Source organism: Anser brachyrhynchus (genome assembly GCF_964034855.1).
Source record: "Anser brachyrhynchus genome assembly, chromosome: 1".
NCBI lineage: Eukaryota > Metazoa > Chordata > Aves > Anseriformes > Anatidae > Anser > Anser brachyrhynchus.
In genome coordinates this window covers 101,819,579-101,835,799 of record NC_137694.1, presented here as the reverse complement: position 1 = coordinate 101,835,799, position 16,221 = coordinate 101,819,579, and the positions used below count along the sequence as shown (strand labels likewise).

At 39.2% G+C, this 16,221-nt stretch overlaps 1 protein-coding gene across 4 annotated transcripts in view; it reads left to right on the top strand.

The window, feature by feature from the left end:
• The window catches only part of WARS2 (tryptophanyl tRNA synthetase 2, mitochondrial), a 42,110-nt gene that overhangs the window by 17,831 nt on the left and 8,058 nt on the right, over positions 1-16,221 (top strand). For all 4 annotated transcript variants that reach the window (XM_080575820.1, XM_080575823.1, XM_080575822.1 and 1 more), the window contains one exon: positions 4,636-4,893. In XM_080575820.1, the coding sequence (XP_080431946.1) occupies positions 4,636-4,893 (258 nt within the window). The remainder of the gene's footprint in view (positions 1-4,635; positions 4,894-16,221) is intronic.

Sequence of the window (16,221 nt, the reverse complement as noted above, 5' to 3'; positions counted from 1 at the left end):
AAAACAGCAGCACTGGGTTTGGGAAGATGTCGTCTTTTCCTGTATAGCCTTTGGCATTCAGAATAGATGCAGGGTATTGGGATCATCACACTCTGCGACAAGAAAGTAATGCTTATTCCTGATAGTTCAAGAGCATTTACTTGTCAGCTGCTGTTCTAGTTTGAGGAGCAGCAGTTGCTCATTCACTACTGAAAAAGAAGGTAGGTAAGAAGACACCTGATCCTTAACAGGTTTCAGACCAAACTTGTTTAGAAGTGCAGCCGGGAAATGCACTGTGGTGTCTGGAATCGCCATGCAGATGTCTTATTGAGAGAAAACAAGTAATGGATGTTAAAATGTCTGTTGGATCTCATGCTCTTAACAGGAGTGTAGATTAACATGCAGCACTAGTGGTGTAGGTGCACACACCATACAGAGTTAAACATACGAACAGCAGGCTCACACTGTGCTTACTACAGATGTCTGAATGAGTGAGTGCCTGTGGGCTGGAGCTGCATGTCTTGTGGCTTTCACTCTGCTCCATTGGGAAGTCTTCACTCCTTTTGTTTTCATCCTTTTCCAACTTCGGTACTTCGGAGCACACAGCTCCCATCCCCTGACCTAGCAGCTCCACTGAAGCGCATTCCAGCCCTATGATTTCATGGTACCAGGCAGAACTCCCCTGCCATGCTGCTATGCTGCCCGCTGCTTCTCACGGAGTGAACAAACAGGGAACATAAACTCTCTCCAAAGGAGCAATGTTCTCTGTATATTTTTAGTGCTAGAAATTCAAGATTCATTTAAGGGTGTTTCTTCTGTTGTTTTTTGTTTTAATATAGACTTCTGCTAACACAATGAAATATTTCATACCACCCTATTTGCTGTAACATCTCATGCTTTATGTTGTTAAATAGAATCAAAGGAGTTAAAGATGAAAGACTTCTAGTCAACTGGTCCCTCAGCTGGGAGCCAGTGTGGGTTTGTTCTTTGTAATGTACTTGCTAGTCAAGCCTAGCTCAGTTTTCATTATTGGATTTACTTGTTTCTGCAAATTCCATACTTTAAGTAATTGCTGAGCTTTGACTCAGTATAATGCTGCTACTGTTTGTTTCTTGTGTTTAACTTGTTATTTATTGCCCATATACTGAACAACCTTTTATAAGTAGTTGTTTACCATTTGAACACACAAGCACCTTTAAAGATGCCATGCTTGCTTTCACAGGTACACTCTTTTCTGGGTAGATGGAGAACTTTGTTCTCTGTTTATATAAAACCATGTCCATTTTGCATTGTATTTGGGTGTTTTCTTTCCAACTTAAATTGTGTCACCAAATGTTAACTTATGTAGTATTACAATAAACCCATCTTTAATTAGCTCATCATTACCCTTCAGGTATTTGGTGTAAGTACAGAATTTGAACGTGCATGTTGAGACACCAATATTTTGTATTTTCTTGGTGAAAAATGTTTTCAAACTACCTGTTAAAATGTCTCTGTTACATCTGTGCCATCTATTTGAGTATATTAAAATCAGGGACAATTTTGTTAATATGTCTGATACGTTCATAGTGACTTAATCTACAGAGTTGGCAGTGATCTTGGAAGTGAAGAAGAAAGATAAAGAACATGTCATGGAAAGCATATGAAGCAGGGACCGAGGCTGCAAGAGACTGGAATCAGTGTGACTTTGGGGCTGAGGTTTGTAGATAGAGTTGTTCTCCACAGGCTCAGGGTGCCAGCTGTGTTTGGGTCAAGGCATTGGCACGTGAGCTGACCTGTGTGAACTGCAGAGATTCCAGCTTTCTGGTACAACAGATGTTTACCCCAAGGGGGCAGAGCTGTTTCTGTCCTAAAGTACTATGAGCTTCAGAGTATCAGGGAAATGAAACAGTAACAGGATATTTCATGTGATGCTGTCTTTGTCTAGATGGCAGTCGAAAGATGTGCAATCTTCTGCATCATGCTTTAACATGGTCATCTTAACATACTTTATGTATGTCCGTAGTGCCTTTCTAAAACATTGTAAAGTTTCTCAACTATTCTGGCAGTGCAGCTAGGAAACATTCTCTATAAAGCCACTGGAGTCAAGGCAGTAACAGCCTCCTTACCGTATGGCATTCTCTCTGCTTCCTTACTGTCTTGATACGCCATGCAAGAGGTCATCTGGGAAGCAGGGGATGGGAGAAAACAAGTAGAGGAAGAAAATACGACAAGAACATGGGAGGGGTGAAACTATGTGGAGAAGAAAACGAAGAGTGGAGCTGTAAGCAGCCATAGCCTGTGTAGAATAGTGTGGTTAAACAGGCGTATAAATGGGTGCTGGAAACTATCAGCGCTGTGAAAAGACATGAAGGTGGGAAGGAGCATCAGGATTTGAAGTGAGTGAAGGAGACAGAGAGATGAGAAGAGGAAATGTGCTCTGAGAAACAACCAGCTGTTCTGGGATCCCTGGGTACAGAACGCCATCTTAGTGATCATCTATTTATAGTCTTGTTTCCTTTCCTGAGCAACACTGGAAGCAAAAGACAAATGTTATGCCTGCTAAATAACTTTTGCATTGCTTTGCCACCACTCTATGTCGTTAATAATAACAGCACAGCTCTGAACCCTAGTGAATTTTCAGTTCAAGTGTCTACAAAACTTCATTTTATTTATATATTTTGGGATTCTTTATGCCTCCTTCTCTAGGTGAGCACCTGGACTTGCTCAGTTAACAGCAAGTTGGCTGCAGTCCTTGGGCCAGGTAGTAGCTTAGCAGGAATTCAGGGGTTCTGCAGGTGGCAATAAATGCTCTGATGTAGGTTCCTAGGAAAACAGGGGGTCACATGGCAAGCAAGGAATTGTATAGCATGATCACATTTTTTGTAATGGAGAAAAAGGGTATGGGTGGTCAAGGACTGGAGAATGAGAACTGGGAGTTAGAATTACTGTTGGAGGAAATGGTGTGCTTTTCACAGCAATAGCTGCATTCTAGCTACTGTGCTGGAGGTTCCCCAAGAGCATTTAGAAACTGACTCAGGAATATACCACGAAATCAAGCAGATATTTGGGGTGGAGGGGGAGGGTTACCGCATGGACTTAAGTGTGTAGGCACTTAGGAGAGAAATTAGTGTGGCTGCTAGCCCAAACTTGCTCTTACCTGTCGGCACAAATGCTAATGCATTGGATAAGAAAACTATCTTGACCTGAAAAATTAGCTTGCTTTGAAAGCAAGAATTTTTCAGCGAATTTTGAAGTAAATGGGCTAGGCTTTTCTGAACTACAGATGATGATTTTTTTTTTTAGTTTTTTTCTTCAAAAAAAAAAACTCTGCTTGGAAATACTTTCTCAATAATTTTTCTTGAGTCTGAGTTGAAGAGAATAAAGGGAATGCTGTCAATTTGAAGTCCTATTTTTAATAGTTAAAATTACTGGTACTTGTCTGACTCTTGCTGCCATTTTGCGTGGTTTCATAGTTGTGTGACTTTTTTTTTCTCCTCCCACCCCTCCTACATTTATAACAGAGTCACAGGAATGGTAACATTATATCACTAAATAAATAATCTGTAACTTTTTATAAATGTTGCTTGTAAAACTTAGCAGGAAAGAAATCATGCAGCCAGAGGTATAATGAAGTTGATGTTCCTGTTGTGTATCAGAGTCTAATGGTTTGTATTGTGCATCTCTGTGACTGGGACTCCCTGTTGAGGTTGCTGAGACCCTTGTTTATAAGTTGAGCAGTCTTGCATGCTCTTACGACTTGGCATGTAACAAGCATTTTCACGTAAAGCATTGCTGAATTACTTTCTGAATATGGTGGAATTCTTTGGAAAAGTAGGGACGTAATTGATCATATGCTGACAGCTTGAGCCTCTGAGAAACGGTCAGATGGAGCGCTGAGATGCAGGAAAACAAACTTTCCAAGATGGTAACTGTCATCTAGCCAAGCTATACATCTTTTAAGCTTTTTAATCTTTGCTCACAACCTCAGCTTCTTAATCATTTTTTTGCCGTTTCTCTGAACTTCCTTCAGATGTTGACTTTTCACTGGTGCTGTTGTGTTGATGGTATTCCAGGTGTGATCCTGAGCTATGGCAATATTTCTTTATAGAGTCCTTTAGAAACTCTCCTGCTGCCAAGGTGGATAGCTTCAGAACTTTGATAGTCTTGATCTTTGGATCAAGGACTAGGAACACTCAGAATGTTCTCTGCAACTGGAATAAGAGTGTAGCGCTCATGGGAGTTAAGATGGCAATCTGCTTGGATATTGTATACATTTATAATAAAAATGTTTTGATTTCTCTGTGTTGTGATCGTAAGTATTGGCATCAGAAAGATAACGTACTGAAGAGAAACATAGTGTCAGAGCAAAAAGAAGATGAAAGAATCTACCACTTGGTTTCTGAAACCTAGCATTCATTGATCTTGTTTACAGCTATATTTGTTTGCATATTTGATCTGGCTATTTAAGATCATGCTAATTGTCAGTCTCTGCAGCAAGATAGAGTATTTTGACTGACTTATTGCACTTATTTTTAGGCATCTCTAGGTAGGGCTTTTTAATGCATTGACAAGTGGAAAGAAGAGACAAGCATAAGTAAGGCTTTATTAATAACCTAAAATATAAAAGAATTTGGCAAAAATGCTTATGTTAATTTTACCAATGCTTTGTAACAGAATATGGTCATGGATCGGATTTTCTCTGGCATACAGCCAACTGGGACACCTCATCTGGGTAACTACCTTGGAGCCATTCAGAACTGGGTGAATCTGCAGGAAGAGTACAGCTCAGTGTTATACAGCATTATGGACATGCACTCTCTCACCATGCCAAAGGAACCAGCTGTCCTGCGTCAAAACATACTGGACACCACTGCTGCCGTCCTTGCCTGTGGGATCGACCCCAAGAAGTGCTTCCTGTTCCGACAGTCGCTGGTTAGTGCCCCTGTTATATTAGAAGCATTTCTAGTTAAGTGGCTTTCCAGTCCTGTTAATGAAGGAGTATAGCATTACTGAATTTTTGTATCTTCTTCATGCTTGTGGTCCTAGAAAATGTTAGCAGTGTTGGATTTCAAATTCACCCCTTACTGCTGTTCTGAAGAAGCTGAAACCATGATCAGAAAGTCCATTTAGAGATAAATACATTATAAATTTTCCAAGCAGAGCTAGCAGCTTATGCATGTGTGATGGACACCAGGTATCCACCATGCCATTCTCTCACTCTCCTGCCTCAACAGGACATGGGGATACGATGAAACAACTTGTGGGCTGAGATAAGAACAGGGAGATCTCTCACCAGTTACGATCATGGGCAAAGCAGACCTGGCTTGATGAAGGTTCATTTAATTTACTGCCAATTAATAACAGTAGAGAGCAGTGAGAACTAAAAGCACCTTCCCCCGATCCACCTTCTACCTCCTCCCCGCAAGTGGCACAGGAAAATGGAGAGGGAGTGTTATTGTCAGTCCATAGCATTTCATCTCTGTGTCTCCTTCATCCTCACTTTCTTTCTCTGCTCCGGTGTGAGGTCCATACCATGGGATGCAGTCCTTCCTGAACTCATCCAACATGGGCTTCCAACAGGCTGCAGTTCTTCAAGAACTGCTTCAGTATGGCTCCATACCACGCTGTTCATCCTTCAGGAACTGGACTGCGCCAGCACACATCCACTGTGGGCAGCAGCTCTCTCTAGATCACCTTCTCCTGTGTGGGTTCCTCTCCCCTGGCTGCAGCTCAAGCCCAGGGTCTGCTCTGGTGGGGGCCACAGCCCCCTTCAGGACACCTCCACCTGCTCCACTGTGGGCTCTTCCACAGGTGGCAGCGTGGAGATCTGCTCCATGTGGGACCCATGGGCTGCAGGGGGACAGCCTGCTTCATCAGGGGCCTCTCCACAGGCCGCAGGGGACTGCTGCTGTGTGCCTGGAGCACCTCCTGCCCTGCTCCTGCACTGACCTGGGGGCTGCAGGGCTGTTTCTTTCTACATTTTCTCACTACTCTTTCCTAGCTTCTGTTGTGCAACAATTTTTCCCTTTCTTAAACATGCTCTCACAGATGTGAGATAGGAGCACCACCGTTGTTCGGTGGCTCAGCTCTGGCCAGCAGTGGGTCCCTTTTGGAGCCAGCTGGAGCTGGCTTTTCTCTAACATGGGACAGCTTCTGGGTTCTTCTCACGGAGGCCACCCCTGCAGCCCCCTTGCAACCAAAACCTTGCCATGTAAAACCAATAGAGTGTGTTATGAGTAACACAGTGGAAATACCCATTAATCGTTAATTTAGCTCAGTAAATCTTATTTTGGTCACAGAATAGTAATTCATAAATACATAAACATAGTCTGTGCAACCATAAGGGCAAGTAAAACATGTCTCTATGCTTTGGTTTTGGCATTTACTACTCAGTCTGCCAGCTGCACAGTATCTCCTGCAGGTGATTGGCATGGTATGTTTTTTGTTAGTTGCATTAAAATCACCAGTGAGTTCTGTCTTCTCTGGAATTTTTTTTCTCCTCTTTCAATACAAGCTCCTTTTCATACACACCTTTTCCCACCTGATCTAGTAGTTCATATGTGATTGCTTCTTCTGATTGTGCCAAATGATACTGGGTTTACCTTCCTACTTGGTATGTGTAAGCCTGATCTAGCACACGCTGCATTTTCCTGAAGCATAACTTATTTTCTTGCCCTAATAACTTTCTATAACAGACTTTAAATTGGCAAACTTCTGTTATTTCCAACAGAGGCAGATACATCATAGCTTATGCTGTTGTGAAGACATCTTTAAACAGATGTCCAACTTGCAATAGAACTGCAAAGGTGATATACACAAGGTCTGGATTTTACCAGTGAGAGATGAAACCCAGCTATTACTTTTTTCTTTTGAACATGGTTCTTTACAGGCAGTTTCCTGTCATTGTCAAACTGCAAATGATAATCACAGCTCCGTGTCCTTGATGGATATTGAAACAATGAAGACAGATTCACTGTCTGCATCTTTTTTTCTTCTATATTAGAAAACTAATCTAAGTAGATTACCACCGAATTCTAATTAAGATATGCTTAAATTAATTTAACCTTTGTTCAAATCTGTTCATCTTTTTGAATAAAAAGCTTGGCTTTTAACTTGGCTGTAGCCTGACTTAGCTTCATTCAGGTTGAGGCTGACATTAACTGGAATATTCTCAAGATGAGTTACAAGCCATCAGTGCAGTAAAAAACAGTTTGGTTTGTTTTTCTTTTTTTTTCTTTTTTTCTCCAAGCAACTGAACAATTCAGTTAGTTACAAGATCAGCAACTAGAAACACAGACAAAGACTTTTCAGTGTGGAATACAGATGATTTGCAGGTTATGGTTAGAGGGGAAGGAAATACAGGTTTCTAAAACAGAAGGTGGATTCAAAAAGGACTGGACAAAATATTCTGCAAATTCTCTTGAGGTCTGTTGCAAACCTGAGGTGCCACCTTTGCAGAAATTGCTGCCACTACCCTTAGCCCATGTTAGGAAAGTATCTCTGCTTTCCTCTGTACCTAAACTCTCTTCTGCTGTTTGCTGTCAGAGGTGAATATTTGGTCTGATCCAGTGTTGCTGTTCTTACATTCTTGCGACTTTTAAAGCTGAACTATTGCTATTGCAGGTCTTGCTAAAGCCAACATGCAGAATTCCCTTGAACCTACCAGATTATCAATGAGGATCTTGCATTGCAGTTAGCCATAGAAAACATGTTGTATCTTTCACAATGTAATTATACCGAGATAGAATCTTTGTGTCCCCAGAGAGAAAGTATCAGACTCAGAAAATGGAAGACAAGACTGTAAGTGATGCTTCTGTAGAACCAATGCACTCAACAACCAATGAAAATTTTGGCTAGCTAGACTTGAAAAATGTTCAGCTTTATCAAACAGAAGTTGACACCAAAGATGATTCTGTTTTATGTTATGATGGGTTGTCTGGCCTTTGTTAAATATACTTAATAGCTTTTATCTATCTTAACTTTTCTGGGTGCCCTTATCAGTCCAGATAGCATGTTTTTTCTTGTTATTTAATCTAAAGCATTAAATACTTGCTTTCTATGAGTGGTGTCTAATGCCTTGAACTGTTGTCTTAGTAGTACTTACCACATGTATCAATACAGCTTTCAGAAGTGGCTGATTTTAGCAGGTTTTTGTAAGCTTGTTGTCACACTGCAAACAGCAGAAGGACTGTGATAGTAGTTTGTGAATCCAGACCGTTTCAGTAATGGTTCAGGCTGAAGTGGTTTGTTGACTTCCCCAAAATAAGTCTATTCAAGCTGTATGTGGTGGTCAGGTATACACAGCAATGCACTCTTCATCTGTTACAATTACATTGGCAGGACCAGACATTTCTCTGGAAGCAATTAAAAGAAATATCTGCGTGTAGCTGTTGATGCGAGGAAAGGAGACAGGAACCTTGCTAATGTGATAATTGCATTAGTATGATAAAGAAATAGTAAGTTAAGGAATGATATAATATTAAGATGATTGTTCCTCAGAACAAAGGTGTAAGATGGATTGCAGTTATTGCTAATTAAGAAAGCTTATTGCCTGATTTTATTTTCTTTTTTAGATTTCTAATTGCTTAGTTTTTGTTTCTTTTTGGTTTTTGTTTTTTAAAAAAGAGAGATGAAAAGGAGATAGCCTCTCCTTTTCAGCAACTGTAGCAGCCCCCAAGGATAGTTTAAAAAAGACTATTTTTGTTTACAAAGATTTGGCTGAAGCGTAAAGCAAAGTAACCAAAACTGGATGGATACTAATGTAGGCTGTATTTTCAGAGGACAGCAGAAAAACAAAATCCATCTGCAAATAGAGAAATGTTTTTTGTGTTTGGTGATTGACAAAGTGGCTTTCTGTTTTATTGGTTCAGATTGCTATTTAAAAGACAGAGTACTCAGTAGATTAGCACACCACAATTATTCTTGTATTTTCTGTTCTATCTTGAAAATTACAAAATATGTAGATCACAGAAGTGTTACTGCAGTTACTTCTGATTAACACTTCTGTTCATTTTTCAGTAAACACTACACAATTACGTGATTATGAAATATGAACTTCTGTGTTTAATTACTAAAAACAGCTACAAGTAATGACTGGAAACACCCTGGTCCTGTAGCAGTAATAATGATGAAATTCTTGTACTTTAAAACTAATCTGATAATGGCAAGCTCCCACTAAGGGAATTGATCATGCAGTTGCTATTGAAAATGTTCCTGTGTCCTTTTACTTTCTCTGGATCAACATGGGGAAGAATGGTCTAGAATCCCTGAAGAAGTTTTTGGTTTGTTTTATTTTAGCTACTCTTTCTATTCTTTCTTTCTGCTGTTTGTGTAGCTTCTCTGGAATATGTTTGCCATATGTGAAGAAAAATATTGATTACTTTGTTTCTCCAAAGGCATGTGCATTTTGTAAGGGTTTCACTGTCGGTAGCCTTTTATTTACAGCAGGGTTTATGCAGATCAAATCTCTAATCCAGAACTATCTGAAATACCTCCAGAGTTTTCCCACATTTTATCATCCATTCCAATGCAAGAAAGAGACAAAAGGCTGAATAATATTAAACACGAATTGACTGCTGGGAAAATAGTGTTGCGAGAACAGATAGCTCTCGGATTTACACTAGATCCAAAAGGTGCTGTTGTGATAAGGATACAGGTTGCCTTTGAGTCCCCAAACTTTGATGTGCCTTGCAAGGAAAATGAAATAAAAGTAAGTGGAATTTTGTATAGGCTGATTTCTGTTGTGTTACTTTGAGGTCATATGGCATCTGTTCTTAATTGTCACATGTATAGCTCAGTTATCTACATATGCGAATTGCTAGTTTGATGAAAATTAGACGTGTATGCTTCAGAATCTACCATTTGTAAATTAGTTTTCCATAATATACGTAAACAGAAACTGAATGTGTGTCTGAATATTTGGTCTATATATATAGCTGTTCTCCAAATACCTCCCACACCTATGTTACCTTATACAAATTTGATCTCTAGCTTAGGTAAATAGTGACTGGAAAGAATAAATGATGATAACTTGAAAGTACTTAGACGATGACGAAGATTTAGGGTAGTGTTTGGAACCACGCTGTCTGTGAAGGGTTATAAACAGGCACACCTAGTTAAATTACCTAGGAAGAGACAACTGTGGAATATGTTGGATTCTCTAATGGCCTCCTAGTGAGTGAAGATTTTTCATTACAGTTCTTTTAATTACATTTTCTTAGGTAGGAAGACAAGTCATAGAAGAGTGACAATATCTGTAAAAACAAAAATAAATGCATATTTCAGAATTATTAATTTTCATTTGGAGTACAGCTGCAAGATGTATGAAACTGTCTTTGCTCGTAGAGAAAACAATATCAGGATACCCTTTCAGTGTCCGTCTTTGCCTATCAGGCATAAAATGGAAGTTAACAGAATAATGACATATACAACGTATCCTAAGAATACTATAAAAATATATATATATTTCTTAAATAGTACCATAACTGATAAAAAGCTGTAACAGTCATCTTTCATAAAACAGAGAATTTTTTACTAAAACCAAAAAGCACTACAGGGAAGAAAAGAAGACAGTAAGCAATCTGCACACATGGTAAGCTTACAGGGTATAACCCATTTTCTCTGATTCCTGGTAGATACAATGCACATTTCAGTTCTTACCCATAACCATCTTGTATCTCATCTGCTTCACAGTCAAAACGATTTTAGAAACTGCTGTTGCTTTTATGTGGTCTCAGGCTGTTCTTCCTGTCCACCTACCTATCCTCATCGACACATGCAAAATTCAGCAGGCAAAGGTTGATATGCTGCACTAACACTTCTCTGAGAAGTCCTGTGAGTTTCTGGACAACTTAACTTTCAGTTTCTGGGTGGAAAATTGCAGTTTTCAGCCTTCTGGATGGGGTGATTTATTTTTTAAGTATAATCAGCTGCAGTATTCTTGCAATGTGCAAGCAAATTGAAGCAGTAACTCTTGGAGGTGGGAATTTGCCAGTTTGTCTTAGCTTTAACTCCAAAAGCCAAAAAAAGACAATTTAAATGTGTGCACTAACTGTTGCACTGCTATTATATTCCAGAAATATCCAGCTGCTTTGTTTTGTGAGCAGAGTTTGAATAGATTCAAGCTACTTCTTGTCCAATTTTCAGAGGGCCTTAAAAGCTTCCATTGCATCACGGCTTATAAATTCATTAAAGTCCATTAGTTTATCATAGTCCATTGAAAACTTCCTGTTGTAAGAGGAAGTATGTAACTAATTTAGCAAATTATTCTGCTTCTCTCATCCCTGTGTTTTCTCCCCTATAGGACTGAGCTAGACATAACTAGTGCTCAGTGGGAAGAAAAGTTATGGTTCAGTAGTATTTTTTTCTTTTTTTTTCCTCTTCCGTAATTTACCTGGTTTATTTCATACTATGATGTAGCTGTCTGTACATTCCTCTCCACCAGTCTTCTGGACACACCAAACTGATTACCCAGACAGTATTGTGGGTTCAACTGGAAAAATCTTTCTGAAAAGAAGTTCATTTGGTATTGAATAAATTGAATAAATGGAGGTTGTCTGGACCAAATGACTCTGCTTTATCCGGGTTTATAATTGTTGGACTCTGGCAGGGTTATTCTTGATCAGATTTTGGGGGAAAAAAGAGCCAGATCTTATTTCTGTAAGTTTTAATCAAATATAAATGAGGGTAAGTTATTAAATTGGTCAAAGGTGGTAATGAAAGCTGTAAATACTGATGGATTTACCAACAATAGCTAACCATCCCTCCCCCCACAATTTGCTATATTGCTTGACTTATGTTCTTTAAGTGAGGCGCTGCCTTTGTAACCATGAACTTATTTCACCCTTGCTACAATTATTTCTTTGAATGGGAATTTGGGATGTCATGTTAAATTTTCTATCATAAAAGTTTCTCACTGGGTGCTTCAGTTGCTATGTGCATTTGATTCAAGAACAGTCTAATTTGTCTTGTTCATGGCTCCATTATTCTCTCTAACTGTGTAATATAAACATGCATTACCAAGCATCTTGAACATAGTGCTTGCAGTCTTAGGCATTAATAAAATCTTATTTCTAGTTGTAGAAAAACAAATGTGGAGAGAACTTGGTTATAAAAGGCCTCTTGAATTTAGAATCTTGAATTAGAAGCACTAACTGGTATGTCTAGATGAGACAAAAATGCTCAAAAATGTTTTCTCTCTTTTGTAGTTTAGGACGTGTTCTGTCTTCTGTCCCCACTTTTTTAGTACACAAATATACAAAATATCTCTCCAGACTTGTTTATTTGTCTCCTGCACTGTCAAAAACAAATCTTTGAAACTTTCTGCCCATCTAAAATGTAGATCTTAATGAGGTTACATTGCTGATGGGAAGCTGCTTCCACATAACAGACATGCAGCAAGTCTGAAGTCCCTTATAAAGAAGGGCATAGGTTGCAACTTGAGGAAATCTATCTTCAAAATGAAACAGTGAATCTCTGTTTGCAGGAAGCCTCTTCAGCTGCTGACGCAAAACTTTGTGTAGTAAGCATCAGAAAGCCCAGTGCCATTGTTACCAAGCTGCCTACTTTCATATCTGCTTGCAGGATCCATGCCTTTCCCTCTGTTCCTGAATCTGGTAGCTTGCTGTTCTCCTCAGGTGTATGTCTCAGCATGAAAAACTATCTAGAATTACTTGGACTCAAAGTAGCTATTGGTTTTCCATGTCATCAACTCTGGCTGTGGCCAGGGGATAGCAGTAATAACTTGGTCGGGAATAGCTGGGGTCAAGAGCTAAGTAGTACATCTGCAGGGAGAAGCCCTGAGGTTGTACTTCAGCATATAACACTCCAGAGATGTTCCAAGTGTAAATTGTGATCTGAGTTTAGTAATGTTGAGTGGCTGCACAAGTGAACAATTAAGAAGCTATTTGTAAAGAGGAAGAAGCAAGGTACTTAGCCAAACGCAGAAACAGAGATGTCTGTACCTTCTAGCTAACTGTGCATTATCTCTTGTAAGTGGTAACCTTTGTTAAAAGTGTGGTTTTAAAATAATAATTAACAATAATAATAATAAAACCTGTCTGCAGAATGGAGTGTGTTGGGCCATGAGGAAGGAATGCCAGTAGTTTGTTCTGGAAATAACTCTTTGAGTAGTGATTAGCAAGCCAGTCGTGGGGGATGCGTAATGCAGTGGAAATTGAAGGAGGAAATGTGTTGCTGGTAATAGCAGAGAGATGACCATCTTGACCCTTTGAGAAATGTTGATGGGTTTTACAGACTTGTAAAGGATTAGGAAGGAAAGCTGCATTAAAATGGGCAAGAGGGAAGAACAGAAAATGGGTAGAAACAATGTATTTACTGAGAGAAGCAAAGGGTGAGATTTGGGCTGTCTAAAAAGCAGCATTCACTATATGGATCTGCTTAAGCTTGTTTGTGAAAGCTACAAAATGCAAAATAGTTGTCACTGTCAGGGAAACAATAAATAGAGGATTTACTAGGTAATTAGTCCTCCAATTATTGATTAGAGAAGCTGCACATTTAGGACGGAGCAGTATTATTACATTTTAACTGTCCATGTAAAGGCTTTATCAAAGGCATACTGATAACATTTTTGGATGCAATAAATGATGCTTCCTAGTTTTAAAATCCATGAGAAATAATGCCATTCTTGGTTTGTTTTTGTTTGATGCAGAGGACCTACCTAGATCAGGATGTTTTAGTGGAGTCCTATCAGTACTAGCCACCTAATTACAGCTGTGTTTAGCATTGTAGTTGGAGAGATCAGGTGAAATAAAGTACATGAATGCTCAATTTCAGGAAAGAGAGCTAGCTGAAAGTGAAGTCCAATTGTCAAAAATACATTTTTTTTTTTTTAAAGGCATGAAAGCTACAACCATCTTGGAGGTAGTATTTTAAAAAACAAACATATATAGGTATATTTTTAAAAATATAAAATATGAAGCACCACTCAGAAACTCCACAGTAGTCTAGAAAATCCCTTTCCCAAAGAAAAGGGATTGCCCAAGTTTGTGGGCAATGCTGAGCACTTTTTGGGTTGTTAAATGCTATGGCAGGGGAAAAGAACACCCAATGGCCTCATAAAACAAGATTAGGTAGGCACATTGGTTGCAGAAGAGCTTGAAATGCAAAGTAAAGCATCTAGCTAAAAGTAGTGTAAACCTTTACACAGTATGGAACTTAGTCACAACTCAGTAAAGAAGTCTTGTGGAATTGTTGAATTGTGCAATACAAGACGTAGGTGGCATTTACAACTAGTAATGAGAATTTAGTGGATAAATGAAAGTATTTTACCCACCAGGTTTGAACCTCTGGAACTTGTTGCTGTGTGAGGTTGTGGAGTGAGTAGTATGAGCAGGTTCAAGAAGGGATTAGACACATTCATGGGGAACATGGATACTAATGAGACTGGGCCAGAGGTAATAGCTTCTGATTTTCCCTAATACAGCTATTATGAATGCTGGTGAAGTATGAGGGGAAAGGTACTGTAGGAAGAAATGGGCTCATGTGTGCTCTCTAAATTGCATCTCTTTTTGCCACTCTTGGAAACAGGTGCTTGGCTACAGGTACCTCTGCTGTGATCCAGTATGATGTTTCATATGTTCTTATGTTTTCATTGCTTAGCAGACCTTCACTCAGGTTTTTAAACAGAATGGTGGTGGCGAGAGAGGGGAGGCAGGAGGCTAACAGAGCTTGTCCAAGAGACGATCTATTGCTATTTATCAGCACCAGAAAGGAAGAGGTGACTGGGCCTTTATTTTACTGGTATCATATACATGTCATGTCTTCAAGTTTCTTTGTATTTGTATACAACTTCGCAGTTGTACAAATCAAAGTGGTAGAGTACTGTAGCTTGAGTAATCACATTTCAACTGGTGCACAGTGACCGACCAATGCACCAATTACCTGTCCCTCTTGCCAAGTAAAACACAGTAGCTTAAACTGTGATTTAGTCTGACAAATGATTTGTGGTTTAGGCCTAGTACCTCTTGATTCACAGACCAACATACAGTCAGTTACTGCAATTTGGGTGATGACTTAACGCATTAGGCTCCAGTACCAATTTTTTTTTCCAGCTGAAATCTCTACCCTTCTGTGCATTCTTTTATATTTTCTCCCCTTTTCTTCAGTCTTTTTCTTAACAGTATTCAGAACTCTTCTAGCCTTGCTTAGGAAAGGACAGGGTTGCTTTTGAAGTTTAGAAGCGAGTATAGCTTGCAGGAACACAGAACTGTGGAATCAACTCAACAAATGCTGTTTAGATCACTTGGTGTTTTGGTAACTGATGTAATGTCAAAGCCACTGATGCAATGAAACACACATGCAGTCTTGGCTGTGGAAGCAACGTCTGACAGAGTCAGATCAATGACTGCATAGTTTTAAAGGGAGTCCTTGTCAACACAAGTGCAACAGAGCACCATCTTCTCTCTATCCGTGACTAGAAGAAAGGAATGAGAAACCACTTTGAACCAGATGGTGATTCCTCCTAGATGAAATAGGAGTCTGGGCTTAGTATTTTCTATGCAGCTAAGTTTACTCCTTGTGTCTTGCAGAAGATACATTTGGTGCATCTTGATGCACTTTGTCTTGTGCACAGAAAATAGCAAGTCATATAAGCATGAGGAAATTAAAAGAGAGAGAGAGAGAGAGAAAATCAACCAGAAATATTTCATATCTCTCACTGGGATTTTGCCTTGAGGTCAGATACCTTTATGCAACATTGGCAACCAAAACAGTCTAATGACTGTTAGCTAGGAAATGACTTAATATAAAATGTGACAACAAAGGAATTGCCATTAACAATGCAAGTTCTTACTTGTTAACAAACGCTTCTTACTGCCTTCCATCTGGGAGGTTGTATCATATTGTGAGCATAACGCTTTGAACACCTTTGAGATGGTTAGCATGCTTTTAAATATCCAAACCTGCCAATATTGAAAGGAGCGAATAAAATTTGTAAGCAAAGGAACAGAATACAGATCACCTTGGTTTTTTTTGTTTTTTTTTTTATCTTATAGCTAACTAGCAACAGATCAAAATGGCTAAAGAGATATTAAAGAACAGAGTATGCATCAGCAAAGCTTGCCTGTTTTTTTACTAATCCTGAAATTAATATTGAAAATGAAAAAGCTGAGGGATGTTTGTCAAAAATCTAAATGTGGATTCATCCAGCATAGGTTGCTGCACAGCATGTTTCTTGTCTTGGTCTGTAGAAAGTCTTCCTCTTAGCAGGAAGAGGGGAATATCATTCTGTCTAATACGTTT